The sequence below is a fragment of the Camelus dromedarius genome, chromosome 3 (genome assembly GCF_036321535.1).
Source record: "Camelus dromedarius isolate mCamDro1 chromosome 3, mCamDro1.pat, whole genome shotgun sequence".
NCBI lineage: Eukaryota > Metazoa > Chordata > Mammalia > Artiodactyla > Camelidae > Camelus > Camelus dromedarius.
Window position 1 is genome coordinate 82,246,574 of NC_087438.1, and position 23,737 is coordinate 82,270,310.

General features: G+C 32.4%; 1 protein-coding gene across 9 annotated transcripts in view; it reads left to right on the top strand.

The window, feature by feature from the left end:
- The window catches only part of DMXL1 (Dmx like 1), a 114,902-nt gene that overhangs the window by 45,332 nt on the left and 45,833 nt on the right, over positions 1 to 23,737 (top strand). For 7 of the 9 annotated variants that reach the window (XM_031448870.2, XM_010997967.3, XM_031448871.2 and 4 more), the window contains exons 14-28: positions 96 to 185; positions 266 to 368; positions 2,617 to 2,736; positions 2,997 to 3,212; positions 4,445 to 6,130; positions 7,384 to 7,491; positions 9,520 to 9,689; positions 10,210 to 10,307; positions 11,303 to 11,468; positions 12,278 to 12,539; positions 14,863 to 15,953; positions 16,433 to 16,624; positions 19,100 to 19,176; positions 21,336 to 21,463; positions 21,974 to 22,222. In XM_031448870.2, the coding sequence (XP_031304730.1) occupies positions 96 to 185; positions 266 to 368; positions 2,617 to 2,736; positions 2,997 to 3,212; positions 4,445 to 6,130; positions 7,384 to 7,491; positions 9,520 to 9,689; positions 10,210 to 10,307; positions 11,303 to 11,468; positions 12,278 to 12,539; positions 14,863 to 15,953; positions 16,433 to 16,624; positions 19,100 to 19,176; positions 21,336 to 21,463; positions 21,974 to 22,222 (4,756 nt within the window). Of the gene's footprint in view, positions 1 to 95; positions 186 to 265; positions 369 to 2,616; positions 2,737 to 2,996; positions 3,213 to 4,444; positions 6,131 to 7,383; positions 7,492 to 9,519; positions 9,690 to 10,209; positions 10,308 to 11,302; positions 11,469 to 12,277; positions 12,540 to 14,862; positions 15,954 to 16,432; positions 16,625 to 19,099; positions 19,177 to 21,335; positions 21,464 to 21,973; positions 22,223 to 22,565; positions 23,194 to 23,737 lie in introns of those variants that run through there. The other 2 variants (XM_031448875.2, XM_064483395.1) reach the window with 2 other exon arrangements.

A 23,737-nucleotide genomic window follows, 5' to 3' on the forward strand; every position in this document is an offset into this window, starting at 1 on the left:
ACTCATTTATCTATTATGCTTGAAATTTTACATCATTTGTTATTGTTTTTTAATTTATTGTTTAATAAAGGACTTATCTATTTTCCCCAAAACAGAAATATGTTGGTGAAGTGTTTAACATCGTAAGTCAACAGTCAACAGCCCGGCCAGGATGCATCATCGCATTAGATCCCATTACCAAACTTGTAAGTATTATTTTTCTGGCTGCTTAGCATTAGGTAAATAATATGTATGTCAACTTATGTTGGTATTTATTTATATTCAGCAAGGCAGAAAAACACAGCTGCTTCATGTTTTTCAAGAAGACTTCATTTTGAATAACCTTGAGAAGAAAAGTCTGGGAAAAGGCAGACTATTATCTGATGAAGGTAAGGAAGAATTTTATATGTAATGTGAAATGAAATGTAGAATATGTTAAGCAGTTAATAAAGATAAGTTGATATAATGTTTCTTATTTATTTGAGGTTAAATTTTTCCTATATACATATGTGATCTCATTTATCATAAATATCAGTATCTTTTTATTCTTAACAAGGAAATAACAGAAAATTAAAGGGGTTTGTCAGTAACGTTTTTTTAAAAAGCTTAATAGACATATTCTTTATCATTAATGTGTGAGTACTCTTTGCATGGGAGGGGTCCTGCCCTGACAATTTAGGTAGTATGGACACCTAACCTTTTAAAAATCTATAATTTAAAGCATTAGCTTCAAACTTAAAGTTATAAAGGCCAAGTGTCTTAATTAATACTTTTATAATTAAACAATTTTTAAAATTATATTAAACTCCTTCACCTGGTATTAATTGATACTTTGCATATAGGAAAACAGAGCAAAATAAAGCTAAAATATGTTGGTTATCAGTTTCAGTTACAGAGCCAAACTGAACTCAAAATGACTTTACTTACCAAAGAACTGTGCAGTATGTGCCTTTTGCTTTAAAAGTCAGTTATCAAACCTCAAGTTACATTAATAACTGCATTCTGTTTTCTAGATTATTTTTCTTTTCTTGCACATCATTTCTTTATTCTGCCTTTTTTCTGTTTTTCTTCTCCTTTGAGAAGTACGTTTTTGAGTTCTGCATTTTTATGTTAAATGTCTAATTTCTTACCACTGCTTTCTTAGTTTTCTGTCATTTTTCCTGAGAATTCATGAACTGTGCCAAAATACTTGCAGTTCTTTTATAACTTCTAAATATAATGATGGGAAGATGATAAAAAAGAGAAATAAAGGTGTCAGGTACAGGATAGAGTTGTTTATATTAACAAAATGTTGTTTATTTTTCCTTTTTATATTAAAATATTAATAAGAATTTCATATTGTTAATGATTCAAATCTCTTTAAGACTTTTTAAAGAAATTACTTTACTGTGCTTAAGGTTGAGTTTTGCTATGCTCTTCATCTATTCCAGTATTTCCTTTTCTATGATTCTTCAATTTTTAATTTTTTCTCTTTAAGAGTATTTTTTCTAGTTTTTCTTCAAATACTCAGGGAATTCTTATCAACTTATTCTTCAGAACTATTATTTTCATTATCAGAGTTTCCCAGAAAATACCCAGGGAGTTATGTTTTCGTCTTTTGTTCTATGTCAAGAAGAAAAGAAATGTTTTACAGATATTTTCATTATTGGAGCATTCTTTCTTGTTAGTAAAATTATCAGAAGTAGATTGATTTCTGTTCTTTTTTCTTTTGTTATAATCCCTTATCCTGTCCTTCCTCTTAATTCTTGCAATTTAAATGCCTAACTCAGCCAGAACACATTACCAAAGTTACCTTTTCATTTAGTCTCTTAACATAATATATTTTAAAATATTTGTGGTTATCTTTCTTTCCTAATGTTCCTGTGAAAACTGTTTTTGCTTTGTAAATTTTCAAAGTACAAAATCATTGCACATTAGTAATAGTTGCTCTCTGATTTTTTATATGTTCTATGATTTATGTAATTTCTATGTGATTTTTCTTTACATAATTTTGTACATAATGAAGACCAGCTTATAATTAAGAAAACTTGGATTAAAGTTTATCATTTTAAAAGTTCTTTTTTTTCAAGTCAAAATAAGCCACTGATTTTATGACATATTTTAGCTAGATTCATTTTTTTAGTCTACTTTGACCAACCTGTGTGCTGCTTAAATTATGTGACTAAGAAAATAATTTTTGAATAATGCATTGTATATTAAAAACTTAAATTTTGATGTTAGATAAACATCATTAATAGGTCATTTCATTAAGGGACTGACTGACTTCAGAATGTTTGGCAACACAATTTTCATCATTGTATGTTGAGTTAAAGTGTCTATCACATAGTTCATATCTGTTCAGAAATTTCCTACTTCATATGGTATGATCTAATCTGTGTGAACAATGTGATAGCGATGACTAGTTAATTTTTTTAAGCTTGTCAATTCAAACATGAAATTTAAGCGTAGCATGAATATAATTGTTAAAATTTCAAGTAATTCATGTGGTAAAGAATTTGATTACATTCTGTAATGCCACTTTTTATTTGGAACTTTAGGTAAGAATTTTGAATTTTTAAAAATTTTGGTTAACTAGGGATATTTAATGTTATCACATTTATTCACGTTAATAGTGAAATATATCATTTATACCAACAGGCAACTCATCTAATGGATTTTCTGAAAAATTCTACCTAATTGTGATAGAGAGTGCCCAAGACAATCGTTCACTGTTACGCATGTGGAATTTACATCTAAAGTCCATTCCTGTCTCACTGGGTGAGTTTTTTTTTTTTTTTTAACTTAAATTATGTATGGTTAGATTGTTCAGTAGGTATTTTTAAAAGCTGTTCTTTTTGAGAGAGAATAATTGTGGTTTATTCTGTTAATTAAAAAAACACTTCTCTGATTTTCTTGCTGAAAAAATCATTAATATGTTCACTTATTTATCTTTTGTAAGACAGTTTTGAGTTATAAAATGTAGCAATTGTAATGTTTATGGGATTTCCCTCTCAGTTTTTGGTTCTTATGTTTTATAGATGAAAAGGCAGATACAAAAATATCTGAAGCAGTTTGGCAGCCAGGAGAACACTATTCTCCAGAGAAGATCCTGTCCCCTTTTTCACAAAAGTATCAGGCTTGCAGAGCAAATCTCCAGAGTACCAGCAAGCTGACTCTGTCTTCAGAAATGGTTTATAGCCAAGAGTTGGATTTGCCAGAAGGAGTTGAGATAATAAGTGTTAAGCCATCAGCAGGTATGTAAATTTTGTGAAAAGAGGCTAATCAAACTTTGTAATACATGAGTGTTTACTGTGTATTTAAAAATAGATGCAACTCCCTCTTTTTAAATCCACGCAGAAGCAGAAATGGAAAGAATATCTTTTAAGTACTCTAAATTGAAATTTTAAATTTCTCATTATGTTTTCAGATTACTCTGACTTTTGTTAACCAGTTGTAGTCTTAAATATTGATTTCTAAAACAAATTTATATTATCCTTTTGTGGAGACAGAGTAAAAGTTTCCATGGCAGAGGTAATAATAGGGTTGCACCTTATTTGCCAGTTTTGATAATACTGGTAGTGGCTGCCTGGAGCTGTGTGCTGTGAAGGATTCTGAGTGTGTGGCTCCCGATACATATTTATTATCCTTATCTTACGGCAGTGGTTCTCAAAATGTGGTCCCCAGACCAGCAGCATCAGCACTGTTTGGGAACTTGTTAGAAATAAAAATCTTAGGCCATACCCTAGGCTTACTGAATCACAGACTCTAGGACGGGACCCAGCAGTCTTCTTTTAACAAGCCTTCCAGGTGATTCCAATGTACACAAAAGATCCAAGAACCCCTGTTCTAGGGTATTAAGAACACCAAGGCAAAATCCATCTTTTTGTCACTCAAGTTCTTTCATTTTCATAGTCAAAGTGTGGGGTTTTGATCTTTTCTACTTCTTTATCATTTTTTTGACTAATTACTTTTGAATGCTTTTCAGTTTGCCATGCTGTCAGGTACTTAATCTTTTCTCTTTGGTGAAGTTAGCAGGAGTTGGGGTAGTAACAGTGTTCTGATAACTTTTACATTCTGGGTTTTTTTTTAATATTTCAATAAAAGAGGCATCAATGCAAGGAAAGGTAAAGTTTGAAAAAGAGCGACGTTTATATTGACACAGTTTTAAGAACTATCCTTAGCTAGTGCTGTATAATCTTCACTACTGAATTCTAATTTTAAAAAGAGGCTGTTCCTGTAAAGTACAGGAATTGAAGTAAATTATCTCAGAGTTCTCTTTCAGCTCTAGGTTTTTGTAATAATGTCCTTTTTATATACCTTTTTGATGTCATTAAAATCTTCTTACTGATCTCACTGATCCTTAAACTAAATACTGACTGTCATGTTGTTAACACTAGTCCATACAAAAGACTGAAACCTTTAGTACATGAAAACAGATATATTTAACCAAATTTGACATTTTATTAATGGATTATTCTTATTTTAGGACATCTGAGTTCTTCTTCCATATATCCCATGTGCAGTGCTCCTTATTTATTGGCAACTTCATGCTCAGATGAGAAAGTAAGATTCTGGAGATGCAGAGTAACAGATGGAGAATCTGCCACATCAAAGAATAGAGAAATGAATCTTACGTACATTTGGGAAGAATGGCCATTACTTATTGAAGATGGACTGCAGAGCAATAGTAGTATAACTGTACCTGGTAGGCCTATAGAAGTCAGCTGTGCACACACAAATCGTTTAGCAGTAGCGTATAAGCAGCCTGCATCTAGTAGTAGATCTTCTCAGGACTTTGTGATGCATGTGAGTATTTTCGAATGTGAGTCTACAGGAGGTTCATGTTGGGTCCTTGAACAGACAATTCATTTAGATGAGTTAAATACAGTGTTGGATTCTGGCATTAGTATTGATAGCAATTTAGTGGCTTATAATAAACAAGAGGTATATTTATCCAGTAAAGAGAGTATCACATCAAACACAAAGCATTTAGTTCACTTAGACTGGATGTCTAGAGAAGATGGTTCTCATATTCTGACTGTAGGAATTGGATCAAAACTTTTTATGTATGGACCCCTGTCTGGCAAGGTACAAGAACATACTGGTAAGGAAAGCCTGGCATTCCCTCTCTGGGAGAGTACTAAAGTTGTGCCTCTTTCTAAATTTGTACTGTTACGAAGTGTGGACTTGGTTTCTTCTGTAGAAGGCTCTCCACCTTTTCCTGTTTCTTTATCATGGGTCCGGGATGGCATCTTGGTGGTAGGAATGGACTGTGAAATGCATGTGTATTCCCAGTGGCAGCCATCTTCTAAACAAGAACCTGTTACAACAGATTCATACAATGGGAGCACTCCATCTATAATAAGTTTAATAAAACAGAGTAACTCATCAAGTTCTGGATTACATCCTCCGAAGAAAACTCTGACTCGGTCCATGACTAGTCTTGCACAGAAAATCTGTGGAAAGAAAACTGCACTAGATCCCTCTATGGATATGGAAGATTCAGGACTTTTTGAAGCAGCTCATGTTCTTTCCCCAACTTTACCTCAGTACCATCCTTTGCAGCTTTTAGAACTCATGGATCTTGGAAAAGTTCGGAGAGCAAAGGCCATCTTATCGCATCTTGTCAAGTGCATTGCTGGGGAAGTTGTGGCTCTGAATGAAGTTGAATCTAATCATGAGCGCCGACTCAGGTCTCTCACCATCAGTGCTAGTGGAAGCACTACCAGAGACCCTCAGGCATTCAACAAGAGTGAAAATACAGATTACACAGAAATTGATTCTGTCCCTCCACTTCCCTTATATGCCTTACTTGCTGCAGATGATGATAGCTGTTACTCATCGTTGGAGAAATCTAGTAATCAGGGTACCTTAAATAACTCAAACAAGTTGTCAAAAGAAAATTATGATGAGCTTTTTCAGATCTCAGCTTTAACGACTGATAGTCATGTGTTAGAGACAGATGAAGAAAATACAAAGCCCAGAGTTATTGACCTTTCACAGTACAGTCCAACTTACTTTGGTCCTGAGCATGCTCAGGTTCTTTCTGGCCACTTACTTCATTCTAGTTTACCGGGACTCAGCCGGATGGAGCAGATGTCTTTGATGGCTTTAGCGGATACAGTTGCAACTACCAGCACTGATATTGGAGAAAGCAGAGACAGAAGCCAAGGTAGTACTAAATTTGGTATAAGATTAGAGGAAAAACTAATGATAATATTTTTACTTTTTTTTTTCATAGGAAATAATCTTAATTTTTATAAAAATGATAGCCATGAATGTTTTTGTAAACCATTATGGCCTTCATAATAGTTTTAACTTGAATATATACTGTTTATCCCATAAATCATAGTAACCTAAGAAAATGCACAAAGATTCAATATCCCAAGTCATTTTTACTTGTCTTCTTAATATTACGTTAAAAATTCAACTACTCGGTTTTAAGTTTAGCAAAATTTAACATTCTTAATAAGTAATTACTTTAGATACTTGAAAATAAAATATGCTTTCTCCTTTATTATTTTTCTCACATTGTAACAACTCACTATTAATTTGTTTTTTTTAATATTGAGGATTTTTTTAAAGTTAGCATTAATGTATACTACTTCCTACAATAACAGAAACAAGCATAAAAAAATTAGGTCTCTTTGTCACTCAAAGAGCATTTTTTTCTTTTTAATCTCCTAAGTTATGAACAGATTTGTAGAATTCTCATCAAATTTCGAATAAGATCTGAAATTAACAGCCCAACCTTGTGCACCAGATGTAGGTCAGTAGGATGCACTCTTTGAACTATGCTTGCAAGGAAAATATGGGGTAAATTTAAGAAAAAATAACAATAATAAAAATCAGAAATTTAAGAAAAAATAAGTTGGTCATGAATTGTGAAATGAAATATTACTAGTAGACATTATTTTTGATGTCACTGTCTTACAGGTGCTTTATGTTTTTAATTACCTTAAGTAAAAATCAGGCCCTCCACCGTATAGCCATTTCTTCCAGTGTTAGCAGATTATTGGAATGGGTATATGACTTGAATGACTATGTAAAGTATTGTAACATGTACCACAGAGAAGTTTAAACTATTTGAAAAATGAGTCACATTTTAATTTAAGTATTCATATCAGAGGAAATGATACTGTTTAAAAAGTCAAAGACCCTGAATCAATTCATTCTTCTCTTTGTTGTTTTTCACATTAACTATGCAACTTTTTTGTAATATATAATTGTATAGAAAAAAGATATATTAGATAATATTTAGACTATAACTTTTGTCAGTTTTACAGTCTTTGTCATTGTATTTGATGCTGTAACATGCTGCTTGCCAGAATTATTAGCATTTATTTGTGTTTCACTAGTAAAAAAATATACACTTACAAAGAAAATAAAATACAAATAAAAATACAATTTTTTTCTTTTTTATAGGTGGAGAAACTCTTGATGAATGTGGGTTAAAATTTCTTTTGGCTGTTCGACTTCATACTTTTCTTACAACTTCTCTTCCAGCTTATCGAGCTCAACTGCTTCACCAAGGTGATTCTGGTAGTAATCTATTAAAAGAAAGTTGGGCGAGTAGATAAAGAGAGGCTTGAGAAAATTAAGGTTGTTTTATGCCAGACATGATAATGATGACAAATTTGACACATTGTAAATTTCCTTTATTTATTTTAAAAATGTTTATTTTAACCTCATCTTCTTTGTTTACAATACTAGAATTTTTTTTTAGATGGAAAGAGCTAGTGAAGAAATAGAATTTGGGCAATGGATATTATGTGTTATGTTTTCAAATGCATTATTCATTAAAAGCCAGTTAGTATTGTTTTATTCTCTTTAATTTCTTCTTTAAATATTCATTTTTCTTTTTTTTTTGACATCTATCTAAAATCATTTTTCCACAAAATTTGAATATTATTTTTGTTACAAAAATAATACATACTTAATTTTAATTGTTTTCCAAAAAGGTACAGAACATAGAAAATAAAAATCCACTCACCACCAAAACTTCTTTTAACATTAACATATATTTCAGATATTAGTTTAATAACATCTCAGATACTTTTATATTGTTAGCCAAGACTCCCGAAGTGACAGAAATACTTTACTTAAATTTAAGGTAACCTAAGCAAAACAAAATATTTATTATTGGCTCAGTGCCCAGCAAGTTCAAGAGATAGAGCTGGCTTCCTGATCTGAAGGTTTAAACAGTGTTATTGGGGACTCCACAAGTTAGCTTCTGCTCATTGGTCTCTGTCTCTTGTTTTCTGTTTTCCTTTCTGTCTCTGATTCTCCTTCTGCTTCCTCCTTCCCTTCATTTTGCATTTAGCTTTGGAAAAGGGAAGTTTAAAATTCTAAGTCAGATTCTTTATTTATGAAAAATGATTAAACTTGGTTGAGAGATAATAGCAATCTAAAAATAATTTAGAATAACAGTCCATTCAAAGCATAGATGTTTGTTTGTTTAATTAGTTTATTTCCAAAAACTTGGGTGTAGTGGGCATTTCAGATTCCTTGACACTGTTTATAAGGTTAAAAATCTGAATTTGTTATGTTCATATAAGTCAAAGTCACATCTTATAATTAATCATTTACTTCATCCAGCAATACTAAACAAAATGTAAAGTAAACAAAATAGAAACTGAACAATAAACACCACATATGTGAGCCAGTGAGTTGAGAGACTTGCTGATGTAAGTGATGCATTGTAAGTATAAAAGTATCTTATTAATATGAAGATACAGGGTAATAAAAATTACTGTATGCCAGGTACTATCCCAAATACTGGCAACTGTATTATTTCTTTTAATCCTCACAACAATATAATAAGGTAGGTGCCATGATAATTCACATTTTATAAATAAGGAAATTGAGGAATCAAGAGACTAAATAATTTGCCCAAAGTTATATAGTTAAGATGGAGTTGGAATTTAATTTATGCATTTTTTTTTTAGTTTTTAAAAATATTTTATTCATTTATTTAATGTTTGCTTTTTAATTTTTGTTTGGGGAAGGGTTATTAGCTTTATTTGCATATTTATTTTAATGGAGGTACTGGGGACTGAACCCAGCACCTGTGCATGCTAAGCATGCACTCTACTACTGAGCTATACCTTCCCTCCCTAATTTATGGATTCTGATTCCAGAGTTTTTGCATTCTTACGTTCTGTTCATCAGTTACACTGTCTCCTAGATGCTTTTTTAATTCCATGGAATTAACTCCATGCAACAAATGTTGACCATAGGAGACTAAACATACTAGAGAACAGAAATACTCAGCACAGTGACATTTGTGCATAAGCATTTTTTCTTATCTTTTAAAAAAATACATATTTTAATTACAGAAAATACATACTCATTGTAGAAAATACTGATGTGATCTCATTGTTTGGAGAAGCAAGAAAAAAAATAATCCATATTCCCTCCAACCCCAAACACTTAATTATAACTCCGTGTGTCTCATACAAAGTTTAGGCATTTTATTGCAAATATGGAACACATATTTCTGATTACCATTATGTAATGATGTTTATATTTCTTATAAATGTTATTTTGACATTTCTTCAGGCCTGTCTACTAGTCATTTTGCCTGGGCATTTCATTCAGTAGCAGAAGAAGAACTGCTGAACATGTTGCCAGCAATGCAGAAAGATGATCCCACATGGTCTGAACTTAGAGCTATGGGAGTGGGATGGTGGGTCCGGAATACCCGCATCTTACGCAAATGCATAGAAAAGGTAGGTGTTTTATTTTAATATAAAAATGAATTAATATATTTTGCATGTTTCTTTCATTGATATTCCATATTTTCTCCCCTGATTCTTTTTTTTAAGCAGTAAATTGCTTTTAAATAGCCTTTATATTTCACAATATCATGTTAGCATAATTTTTTAAAATTTAGAATCTAGTTCTTAAATTGCTAGTTGACATATTTGTTTAGTAGTATACGTCTGGTTTTTACAAAATAATATATGTACACATTTAGGAAAATAAAACAGTACAGAAGAGCTTGTAATAAAAAGCATACTCCTCTTTCCACCTCTCTGTAATCTTGTAGGCCACCACCATGATTATTTTTATAATTATAAAATGAATGAATAAATAAATTTGCATATGAGTGCATGCATTCATACACTTTTAAAAAAATTTATTGAACATCTAAATAGAGAATGTATCCCAGTCTTACATATGAGGGAAAGTATTTGTTTACTTAAAAACTGTTTCTGTGAAATTTTGACTGAAATTTTCTAATTATAGGTAGCCAAAGCAGCCTTTTATAAAAAGAATGATCCTTTAGATGCTGCCATTTTTTACCTTGCAATGAAAAAGAAAGCTGTGATTTGGGGATTATACAGGTAGGTAAGAAAACTGCTTCAAAATGAAAAACCTTTCATAAAGAGTAAATGTATGAAATAACAATTTGTTGTTCTTGTAAGTGTGATTTATGAAGATTCTTAGTTATTTTTGTATTTTATGTGGAAGAAGCCCAGATGTCTTCTAGTGACACCTGGTTACATTAGTTACATGAGGTTACATTAGATTTTTTAAGTTTATTAGAGCAGCAAAACACTTTTTTGCTTATTTCAATAATTCTCATGATGTTCCTATGGAACAAAGAACTAAACCAGCAACTTTTATCTGGAGTAGGGAAGAAGATGAATTGGTGGAGTCTGGAAAACACATCTACTCTCTGCCCTTTCAAGAGCTCGTGGACCAGGCTCTCTCTCCAAACTACCCCCTCTTCCTAAGGACCCTGACCCCATTATTGAGCTGGGGTCACTTTGAATTTTTCTCTTTTGCTTGTTCCCAGCTAGACTTAGTGAACATGATTACCATAAATACTCCACTATTCATTTTGGGTTCAGTTGTAGGTGTATCCATATGAACTGCAACCTTTGGGGGAAAATCATGGTATCAGTCAGTTTTCTGAGAGACTAGGTATTTTAGGATTGTTTTGAATCAGGACAGATTCCTTGCATTTTGATCATTGAAGTCATCTTCAGGTGGGCATTTGGGGTAAAGGTGATTGATTAAGTTTTAATGGTAAAATAGTACAGAAGTTAATATAAATTATATATTTTGCATGGGCTTAAAAATTATTTCTCACAGTGCTGCTAATGCAATTTGCTTTGTAGTTTGAAATAAATTTTTTCAGTAATCTCTGGAATTTATATGGAAAAGCAAATGTTTACCATAAGTGTCCTTTTGCTCAGAAAAGAAGCAGATACATAGTAGTTTATAAAGTGGTAAATATTTCTTTAGAGTCTTAACTTTTAAGTGACTGGCTTTATTGGGTCTGATGTAGAAACATTGTGTTCCAGAATTTTCATACTTTCTTTTTTCTTGATAGATCCCAAAAAGATTCCAAGATGACACAGTTTTTCGGACACAATTTTGAGGATGAAAGATGGCGTAAAGCAGCTTTAAAGAATGCTTTTTCTTTGTTAGGAAAACAAAGATTTGAACACTCTGCAGCATTTTTTCTTTTAGCTGGTTGCCTCAGAGATGCAATTGAGGTAATGAATGAATTTTTTTAAAAATAGCATTGTCATCCTTTTAAGCTCTTTTATCTTTTTAAGCCATAGCCTAAATTTTTTTTTTTTAATTTCAGTGTAGGTATAGTGGAGATAACACAAGGCTTAATGCCTGTAGTAACTGGTAATATTTAATAGTTACTTTAAAATTTTGTCTTTTAGCTTGAATGATATTTATACAGAATTAAAATTAACCAGCTTGTGTTGGTTGGTAGAGATAGGTTGTTGATCTGACTCTTAAGAATATTTATGAACAAATTAAAGAAATAAAAAGTTTGTCCTATCACTTTTATCATGTGTGAACCTGTATTTGTCTCTGTTAGTTGATGAACCTTAGCAAAATTTTAACTGATTATTTCTCAGTAAACCTTAAAAAATTATTAACACTTAAAATTAAAATGTAACAGTTTTCTCAAATTACCCTTTTGCTCAGTTTCATGCAGGTAACTCAAAACAACTTTTTGATTTGGAAACATTGTAGTCTGCTGAGGTAGATGGGGAAGAGTAAAAGTTCAAGAATACAACAAAATATGTCATCTGAATTGATGCTGTTAAGAATTATTCAGTATTTCCTTGTTAGGCTAATTCTTTTTACAAATACATATTTAGTACTAGCTGTTAGATTAGCATAAATATTGCCAAGTAAATTTGCTGAAGCTTGTTTTGTTTGCAATTATCCTTTTTCACTGATTTCAGATATTAATAAAACTTTGTGTTCATCTAGTTATTGAGTTTACCTTAAAACAAAAGATAGCCTTGCTTATTTATAAACAAAATTTCTTGTTTTGAAGGTATGTCTTGAGAAATTGAATGACATTCAGTTGGCTCTTGTAATAGCAAGACTCTATGAGTCTGAATTTGATGCATCTGCAACATACAAATCTATTTTATGTAAAAAAGTCTTGGGAATTGATTCTCCTATCAGTGAACTCAATTCATTGAATATAAATATGCATTATGATCCTTTTCTTCGGAGTATGGCATATTGGATTTTGGAAGATTATAGTAATGCTCTGGAAACATTAATAAACCAACCTATCAGAGAGGATGATGGTAAGCTACACTTCTAAGATGTTAATAATCAGGAGTTTTATTAGTGTTTGCTAGGTGCAGAACACACCGTTGGGTGCCAAGGGATAATACAAAGCAAATTGAAGCATGATCTAAGATTTATGGTTTAGTTGGGGACACAGAGTTATATATACAGGTTTTTTTTTTTTTCCTTGTGAAACTAAATCCTTTGAAAACCAAGGACTTTGGATTTTCTGTTTTTATGTAATTGATGTATTGAACATAGATGTTATCAACATTTCAATATAAATGTTTTGAAGAAGATAATGATATAAAGTCAATTTATCTTAGGTGGAAGTTAGTGCATTTGTTATCAGTTTATATATATATATTTTTTTTTAATTGAAGTATAGTCAGTTTACAATGTTGTGTCAGTTTCTGGTGTACAGCATTATGCTTCAGTCATACATGTACATATATATATTCGTTTTCATATTCTTTTTTGCTGTAAGTTACTACAAGATATTGAATATAGTTCTCTGTGCTATACAGTATAAACTTCTTGTTTATCTGTTATATAGATGTATTAGTTAGTGTCTGCAAATCTCGAACTCCCAGTTTACCCCTTCCCATCCTCTTCCCCGCTGATAACCCTAAGTTTGTTGTCTATATCTGTGAGTCTGCTTCTGGTTTGTAAATAAGTTCTTTTGTCTCATTTTTTTAGATTCCACATACAGTGGTATCATATGGTGTTTTTCTTTCTTTTTCTGGCTTACCTAATTTAAAATGACATTCTCCAGTTCCATCCGTGTTGCTGCAAATGGCATTATTTTATTATTTTTATGGCTGAGTAATATTCTATTATAATTTTTATAGTAAAAATATATTCAGTATAGAGAAAGCTGATGTGATGAATAAGCTAAATAACTTCTTGACTGTCTTGTTCATGAGATAAATAAAGTAGAGAATTTTTTTTAATGTACCCATTTGAGTTCTACTGCTGCCTTTTGTTTTAGAAACCCTCTTTGCTAAAGCTTTTCAAGAGGCTAATATAAAATGAAATTCTTTATTTAAATTCATATAAAAATGATGGGCTGTGCTTTTCAAATATTTTTCCATGGGTAGAATTGAATTATATATTTAGCAAGTATAGTACGTGTCATATCATTTGGTGTACTAATTGGAAAAGGTTAATAAAAAGTTCATAGCTTTTTACGTAGCATCATTTAATCAGGAAGTAATGTGTGTCTTTATTAGGAGAGACTTACGAGAAAGCCATGTTACTCAGTTGTTTAAGTCTCCTAGCCATTGGAGCTGAAGATTTTCCAACTGGCCTATGTATAATGAAAAGGGAAAAAGAAAAGCCTTTTCCAGTCAGTTTTTTTATACCTATACATATTCATGTCAAAGATGTGTTTTGATTTGGGATTCATACATGATCATATACTTTTAGAGCCAATTAAACCTATATTCTAAAAGAAAAAAATAAAAGGTAATAGTGGCTTGCATCAGGATGGTAGGAGTGGAGACAGAGAAGTGGTTGGATTTGGAATATAAATTTAAGGTTGATTTAAGGTTTAAGATTGATAGCACTGGTTTGGATATGGAATGTGAAGGAATTAAGAGTCAAGGTTAACTCCTGGGTTTTTAATTTGAGCAGTAGATAAATGATATGGGGAAAGCTAGGAGCAGATTTTGGAGAGTGTTGCTTTAGATAGAGAAGACTTCTCAATAAGGTGACCTTTAAAATGAGACCTAATTGAAATGGGTGAGTTATCAGTCAGTGCAGATATTTGGGTAAAGAGTGGTTTAGACCAAGGGCACACTAAAAAGGGCATTGAGGCAAGAGATTTTTACATGTAAATGGAAATGTAGGCCTTTGGATATAGTATTCTAGATTCACAAGGAGAAGTTGAGACTGGAAATAGAGATGTGCAAGTTATCAGCATATAGATAGTGTTTAAAGCCATTGGACTGTAGAAGTTCACTCAGGGAGTGTAGATAGAAAAGAAGGCAAGTACTGAACTCTAGGACACTCCACATTTAAAAGTAGAAAAGATGAGGAAGATCTTGCAAAGCAGACTGAGGAGTGTCCAGGGAAGGAGGAGAAAAAGAACTAAGAGTGTGTAACTGGATATTTTTTAATGTCTTAGATTTTTACCTGAAGAGATGTGAAATCAGCATTTCTGACTGTGTTAGAACATTTTTATTATAAATGTGCTCTTGTCTCTTTGATGCTATGTATTCGTGTTGCCTTAAATTTTTCTCTCAAGACCAGGTGGGTAAGATGCCATGATAGAGAAAAATGACTACAGGACAACTCTTGGAGAATTTTTCTTGGCTCATAAAATGAATTTACTTTCAGATCATGTCATGATGTCAGCCTGTAATCCTGCAGTTTTTAATTTCTACAATTATCTAAGAACACATCCTCTTTTGCTGAGACGTCATTTCGGATCATCTGATGCATTTTCCACGCACATGAGTTTAACAGGAAAGAGTGGACTGGCAGGAACAATTAATTTAAGTGAAAGAAGATTATTTTTTACTACTGCGAGTGCTCATTTAAAAGCTGGCTGCCCCATGTTGGCTTTGGAAGTATTATCCAAGATGCCAAAAGTCATCAAGAAAACGAAACCCTTTTGTAGAACATCTAGTTTTCTGGATACTAGTAAAGTGTGTTCCCCTTCTTCGTTAAAATTGGATGCAAAGGAGGATAAGTCTTCTGCTATTGATTGGTCACAGTCACTGCTAAATGGTTTTGGATCTTCTTCAGAGGGTTCCTCAGAGAAGCAGTCAAATTCCACTCTTTCTTTTGACTGGAGCCAACCAAGTATTGTATTTCAAGATGACTCTTTAGAATTAAAATGGGACAGTGATAATGATGAAGAAAATGAGGATCTCCCTATTTCAATGAAAGAATTAAAGCCTTTACAGAGAAAAATAGGGAAAAAAATAGATGAAACAAGTTCTAATTACTCAGAATCTCTCAGCACACTAGATGAAAATGACATTTTAGATCCATCAGAAGATATAATTGCAGTTCAGTTAAAATTTAGAGCATGTTTAAAGATTCTCACAGTAGAACTCCGTACCTTATCTACTGGTTATGAAATAGATGGTGGGAAATTGCGATACCAGCTGTACCACTGGCTTGAAAAAGAGGTGATCGCTCTTCAGAGGACTTGTGACTATTGTTCAGATCCTGAAGAATTACAGTCTGCATTTGGTGAAAATGGAGATGAATTTGGATTAAATGAAGATGCTGAAGATGTGCTTCACCAAACAAAAGTGAAACAACTGAGAGAAAATTTTCAGGAAAAAAGACAGTGGCTTTTGAAATATCAGTCACTCTTGAGGATGTTTCTTAGTTACTGCATACTGCATGGGTCCCACGGTGGGGGTCTTGCATCTGTGAGAATGGAATTGATTTTGCTTCTACAAGAATCTCAGCAGGTATGTAACTTACGTGATAACCAGTCAAAATAGTGCATATATGAAAAACAGTTTTTGAGATTGCTCTTTTAGTTTTTAAGTATTAAAATTGTTGATTTTCTTAATTATGGTTCCTTTAAGTAAAGCTCCAAAATTTTTGTGTGAAATTCATATTACGAATTTCTAGATTTATGTATGTATTGTGGTTTAAGGACAGTTTGTTATCAGACCCTGTGAACTGCTTAATTCATATTAAACATTCTTACATGAATGCCTTGTGAGGTAATGAGCTTCTCCTTGTGATAAGAGAGTATTGTCCCATCATTTTTCATTGTAATGGGTAGAATGTTAACCTCCTCAGGTCACTTCTACCCGTGAAAGTTTCTGTTATGCTTTCAATTTTAATTGTTCTGAAGTTTTTCAGAGAGACCCCTGAATTACTTAAGTAATGGATTGTGACTGTAAATAATTAGTTATCCTTTTTTTGCTTTGTTTTTAAGGAAACAGCAGAACCAATATTTTCTAGCCCTCTGTCAGAACAAACCTCAGTACCTCTTCTCTTTGCTTGTACAGCCAGTGCCAAAACAGTAGTTGCCAATCCGTTATTGCACCTTAGTAATTTAACACATGATATTTTACATGCCATCATAAACTTTGATTCACCACCCCATCCTGATGTCCAGAGCAATAAAGTAAGTATGCTTGGTTTCAGACATTTAATTTCCTGTATACTAAGTATGATAAAACGAAAAGATAAGTGTTAAGGCTTTTTATAAACAATGTTAAACATCAGACTATACATTCAGATTGTTACATTACAGGTTTTTATTGATCTTGATCAAAGAAAATTTCTGGTTATAGGCCAGGCTCATCTTACTTATGTTACTTATACCTAATAGGGTACTTGAAATTTTAATTTTTATTTAGTTTTATTTAACCACTTCATTAAGGTAAGAGTAATAAGTGTGTATGCACATGTATGAGTAATTCTTTAGCAGTAAACTTAGCGAAAAATTTGGTGGTGTTTTAGAGACAGAAACTTAATATCATGTAAAAGTACTAGTGTGTAAGTATCTCTCTTTTTTTTTTTCTCTGCATAATCTGTCATCTGATTCTCTCCCACCTAGCCGGCTGTGATATCACACCATTTCCATTTTCTTCTTGTCTAATGGTGGCTTCTCCTATAGTTTTACCCTCTTGGATAACCTTAACTTTTATAAATTAATTTTGCCAGTTTATTTCTTATACTGCTCAGTAGTATAAATGCCCACATTGCATATTATACAGTTAGAAATTTAATTTTCTTCAGATTGTGCTCATTTAACCAAACTTTATTCTGTATTTAACTTTAATAATAAGTAGGCCCCTGGTATATCTGCTTTTGCTGCTTAAAGAACCATCCTGAAACATAAGTAGCTCAAAATAGCCATGATCTATTTTGCTCATGATTCTGCGGATTGGCTCATCAGTTCTTCTCTTTTGAGTCAGCTCGACTGATAGCTGGATACTTTCACTTGTCTTTGGTCAGCTGGCAGATAGACTGGATTCTGGATGACATAGGATGGCCTTATTTACATTTCTGGTGGTTGGCAGACTGTTTGCAGGACTGACAGGAGACTGGGTCATGTGTGTCTTATCCACCAGCAGGCAACCCTAGGGTATTAGTCTGGGTTCTCTAGAGAAGTAGAACCAATAGGGTGTGTGTGTGTGTGGGTGTGTGTTTGTGTAGAAAAAGCCTTATTATAAGCAGTTGGCTCACTTAATTATGGAGGCTGAGAAGTCTCAAGATCTTCAGATGGCAAGCTGGAGGCCCAGGAGAACAGATGCTGTAGTTCCATTCTGAGTCCAAACGCCTGAGAACCAGGAGAGCTATTAGTGTAAGTTCTAGTCCAGACACCAGCGGGACTGAGACCCAAGAAGAGCCAATGTTTCAGTTCTAGTACAAAAGTGGGAAAAGACCAATGTCCCAGCTCAGTGCAGCCAGGCAGAAGTTCCCTCATACTCAGCCTTTTTGTTCTACTCAGGTCTTCAGTTGGATGAGGCCACTCACACTAGGGAGGGCAATCTGCTTTACTCAGTCTACCATTTCAAATGTTAATCTCATCCAAAATCACCCTAAGAGGCACACACAGAATAATGTTTGACCAAATGTCTGGGCACCCTTGGCCTAATGAAGTAAACAGATAAAATTAACCATTTCACCTAGGTTATTTCACATAGTGGTTCCAGGAATTTAAAGAGCAAGAGTGGAATTCGCAAGGCATTTTGAGAACTAGTTTCAGTAATCACACATCACTTTTGCTGGGTCCTCTTAGACAAAGCACGTCACAAGTCAGCCCAGATTCAATAAGTGGAGAAATAGACTTCACCTTTTGATTGGAGAAGCTGGAAAATATTATGATTATTTTTGTAGTCTCCTATATGAGGCCTTTGCTGTCTTCCTTTATATGATGCTACCTTTGATTTTAATTCATATCACATGGCTATTCATAACAGAAGGAAAAATAGCAATTAGATTTTAATCTGCACATAAGAGTATCATTCTTCATAATCAGATCAAGAACCTGGCCTTTTAATAGTCTAGTCTACTTTCTTACCTAGGTTAAGTGTCTCCATCCTCAGATCTACTTCTGTTTTTTCTCTTCTCATGCCATATTAAGAGTCCTGTCTTTCCTCAGTACAAATACTTGCCTTTCAATTGCTGTAATTCATACCTTCCTCTTTCTCTGAAATGCCACTCTCCAAATTGCTTTCTGTAGTAACTTGAATGTGCAGAAGCCTATTCTTCAGTGATCTGTTCATAAGTGAACTGTCATCATCAGGCTGGGCTTCATATTTTGCTTGAGGAAGGAGCATGTTGAGTCTTGGGAGCTTGCTTTTAATGCATGGTTCATTGCACTACTGAATAGCTAATGTCTGTTCTCATTTGTGCTTGAAATAGAAATTAGGTGGCAGTTGTGTGTTTTATAATTTCTGCCAGAGGCCTCAGGTTTTGTTTGTTTGTAGCAAGGCCTCTCCAGACAGAAATTAATATTAAGGGAAAAAGGAAACATTTATAAGGGGGAAATAGTTTTTTCATCTTTTTAAAAATGCTGGTTATATTGGATCTTGAAAACTAAATTTTTAATGAAGTTATACTTAAAGTAATTTTTTGTTTTTTCCCCCAGGTATATGTAATGCATACTTTAGCAGCCTCACTTTCTGCTTGTATTTATCAGTGCCTTTGTGGTAGTCATAACTACAGGTAAGTATCTTTGTGAAATTTAAGAATGTTTGCAGTAACTGATGAGGTTTGATAATTTGTATGATTTTGATTTAGAAATACTGTACACAGCAGTCCACTTTAAATAATGCAAAAGCATATGGCTGAGGTATTAAGTCTTTTTTGTTTCCATCTTTGAAATTTTACCTTATGTCTTAATGGCAAATGCATCTCAAGTAAACTCTTCACAATATAACTTTATTTAGCAGCCTTTTATTTTTCACTGCCTAGTGTTAGGTATTGTGATACACGCTGGAATAAGGTCTCCTTCCTTAAGGTCTGTCTAATTAGAGACAACCATGTGAACTGATTAATGATATGTAGCATGACATAATACTTAAATGATACGTCCTATAAAATAATAGATAGTAAATGTCTCAGGATGCACAGAGAAGGGAGTGACTGACTTGGAGTTGAGAAAAATTTTACACAATATTTGATGTTTATGATTTTTCTCTTTATATCCTAAGGTTTCATATTCACTATAATTTATCTAGGCTTTTAAAAAATAGTTTGACACTGGGATATTGTGTCTTTCTTTAGTTCTTTGGAATTCCCTTACTCTATTTCTTTAAATATTTTATCTTCACTCTTCTCTTTCCTTCCCTATGAAATAGATATTAGAACTTGTATGTGTCCCTCTTATTTGCCTTTTAGCTTTCCTCTCAAATGATCCTTTTCTCTATTTCTTTTTGCTTCATTTAAGAATAAATCCTAACTTCATTTTCCAGACACTAATTCATTCTTCAGCAATGTCCTATCTTTTATTTAGCTATTTGAGTTTATATTTTAGAAATTCTATTTTTCATTTTTAATATCTCTTTATTAAGTAGCCACTTTTTTTTGTAACTTACTGTTTCTTGAGTTTTTTTTTTTTAACTTCTCTGTGTATTAACCACTTTCTTTAATGTTCTCCTAAGTCTGCTTCCTCAGGTGTAGGCACTTCTCTGAGTTTGTTGTCTCTTAACATGTCAGCCTTCCTTTGTGTTGATTTTTGATTATTTATCTTATGTGTTTGAATTCTCCCATGAGTCACCTCAGCTTACAACTCTGGTTATGGAATCCCGTGGTAGTTTCATCCTAATTTTCTTTAACTTAGTCCTCCAAAAGTTCACTTTCGTGTTATTAAATGTGAATTTATTTTCATCAACCTATTTTTATCCTTCTCATTATTTCCTTATATTTACTTTAGCAGGGGGGATTCTTTTGTTGTTACTCTGCCACCTTGAAAGTGGAAAGTAAAGCAAGAGAACCATTTACATATGCATCAAAATGTTGTGACTAATAGGACTTGACAGTTAGAACAGATCTAAACCAATAAATATGCTATATTTAAATATTATATTCATTTACCTAACATGTTATATAGGAACTACTGACAGGATTTAACAAATTTTTCATACCATTTTCTCTCAGATTTATTTCATAGTTTATGTCAAGCTGTAATTTATTTTGTTCATTTATCTGTTTATTTAGTTTGTTTTAGTTTTAGCCATTTACTAAGAGAAGCTTACCCTGAATTCCCAAATTGTGTGAATACTACTCTTTGGCTATCAGAGCACAGGTTTTTGTCTTTAAAAGCAATGTGATAAAATTATGTGTGTCTGATTCCCTATCAGACTATAAATTTCACAGGAGGACAAACCAGGTTTTTCATTAAATGCCTGGTTACCTGGTGCATGTATCTAATGTAACCTAGCATGATGTAGGGTAGAATAGCCATTAAATATCACACTGAACCTAAACTGGCTTTATATTTGATTCAATAACCTTGTTTTAAATTGTGATATATAAGCTTGCTGTTTGTGGTCAATAATGATTTGATTTTCTCATTTGTACATATTCTGTGTCTTTTAGTAAATATATTTAAAAGCTTTCATACCTGTTTTAATTTAGATAATTTAAAGAACACTTTGTTGCATTATAGTACTAGACTGTAAAGTACAGTACTTAAATGTAAAGCAGTATAACTAATACACAAAATTTTGTATTTAAGGTACCCTAGAAGTTAGATCTAAAACGTGAAAATGTTACATGTGAAAATTATTTTAGTTCATTATATATTATTATTATTGCTGTTGTTTTATTATATTGTTTTTATTATCATTGTAGATTATTATTATTAATTTTTTTTCTCCTAGTTCATTTCAAACAAATCAGTTTACTGGAATGGTGTATCAGACAGTATTGCTTCCCCGACGACATTCTTTGAAAACAGGAAGCTTAGATGAAGCCATCACTCCCAATACATCACCAGCTCAGTGGCCAGGTATAAATAATTTATATATGTGTGAGTTTTTTATTAGCCTTATTGAACTTAATCAGATGAGGAAAAAGTAGTTTTGGTTTGGTTTTGCTATGTGATCATTATTGTTAAGTATTATTAGAATTGATACCAGTTCATTATTCACCACTCATTATAAATTATCTAGTTACATAACATTAGTTTTTCCTTGATCGTCATATTATAATAACTCAAATGTCTTGTTATATCACTTTTTATAATTTTACTTTTGTTGTAATAGAAAACATTTGTTGTGACAACTAAATTTTATCTATCTGATTTGAATCAGATTAGGTTTCTAGCGTTTCTCTAAATTCAGCAAATAGCTCGGCATTTATGCATTAACTACAGTAATCGCTACCTGTCTATGAATTTAGAGAAGAAAATGTTTTAATCCTGATGCAATAAAGTTTTTTTCAAAAATTAGAAAATATGGTTAAATTTTAATTTTTTAAGTTTACTGTCAATGGTAACTACATTTGTTGTTTCTCCTAGGAATAACTTCTCTAATTCGACTTCTGAATTCTTCCGGGGAAGAAGCCCAGTCAGGGCTTACAGTCTTACTCTGTGAGATTCTCACAGCAGTGTATCTTAGTCTCTTCATCCATGGCTTGGCAACACATTCTAGTAACGAACTATTTCGGATTGTGGCCCATCCTCTAAATGAAAAAATGTGGTCTGCTGTATTTGGTGGAGGTGCACATGTCCCCAGCAAAGAACAGACGCACTCAAAAGCTTTACCTGGTTAGTTTTTAATGTTTTATTTACTTATTTTTTTTAGGCTGAAGTTTTATTTATTCATGTGAATGATAACTTTGTTAAAAGTAATTACATTTTAGTTTATTCACAGAAAGTTCTTGTTATAGACCATTTTCTCAAAGCATGAACAAATTGTTCCATGGTAGAAATGCACTATAAAATTTCTGGTGTAATTTTCAAACTTTAAAATACTTGTGCACCAGTGATTAGAACTATGTAATATAATTTTAAACCTTTTACTATTGAAATTTTCTTTTGTTTTGAAATATACTGTAACATTGGTTTTTGTTCTGTCCCAAATACAGCTTCTCTCTTCTTTCTTTGGCAGGAAGGTACTTTGCTATGCCTAGCCCCCACCAGGTAGTGGTATTCTCCATGGAATGTGTGGGCTTTTCCAAAGCTCTTTCAACCATCAGTTCTCATAGCCCTCCCAGTCTTGCAGGCAAGATATTAGCTTTAGAAATAGGCTTTTATAGTTCAGCTTGCTTTGTGTTGTGTTGGAGGGGCTGGGGTACAGTGGGCAAGTTTTATTTTGTTTGGCTTTTATAACAGAGAATTGAAAAATTTCCGTTAATCAAGCCATATTCTTGATTTAGAACAATTAGCATTTTAGAAAACCATCTCTGCTTTTTTATTCTGCTTTTAAATTACTTGTTTTGATATTTTCTATTCCTTAGACTTTAACATTTTTAAATGTGTAGAAATAAAGAAATGTCAGTGCTAACCACAATAAATCAGACTATGACTTGAAGTGACTGGAAAACATTTCAAATAAGGTTGCTTTATGTTCTGCATATTATGATTCCAGCCATTAGGGGTTTTAGATTTGTAAGTGTTCATAATACCATGTAAAATAAATATTTTAAACAATTGTATCCTCTTTTCTCAAGTCTCTAATGTTGAAACAATATGTATTATACATCTTCATGATGATTTCTGCCTGAGTTTTCTTTTTGTAATTTATTAACCCATATGTGATAATCTTGGTATTCAAATTTTTAACAATATTTTAATTTGTGTAACATCCTCTTTATGATTTTTAAAGAGTAATTTCCTGTGTTTTATTTTTTATATGGATTTAAAAAAAGGAAAAGCTAACTTAGACACTTATCTTGGAACATATACTTAACTTCAGATATTTGAATTCATTTAAAGAAAAACTTTCAAAGTCTAAGAGGGAGTAAGATTTATAAAGTCTACTAAAATTAGTTTTAAATAAATAATTGATAAGTAAATTTTGCCCTATTTTGTAGTATGTTCTAAGAGAAAATGATTGAAGACTCTGATCTTGTTGATGTAAAATGTTAAAAAGGGATAAATTCTTGATACCAAATGTCTATATAGTTATAAAAAATTAAAAATACATTCTTACTAACCAGTCAACAGGTCTCAGTTTCAACAACTCCTGGAGCATTTCTGAGCACAGGTGAATAAACAACCTTACTCAAAGTCCAGGTTGTTCGTTTAACCACTCAGATTTAGCTGTAATTACAAATACCA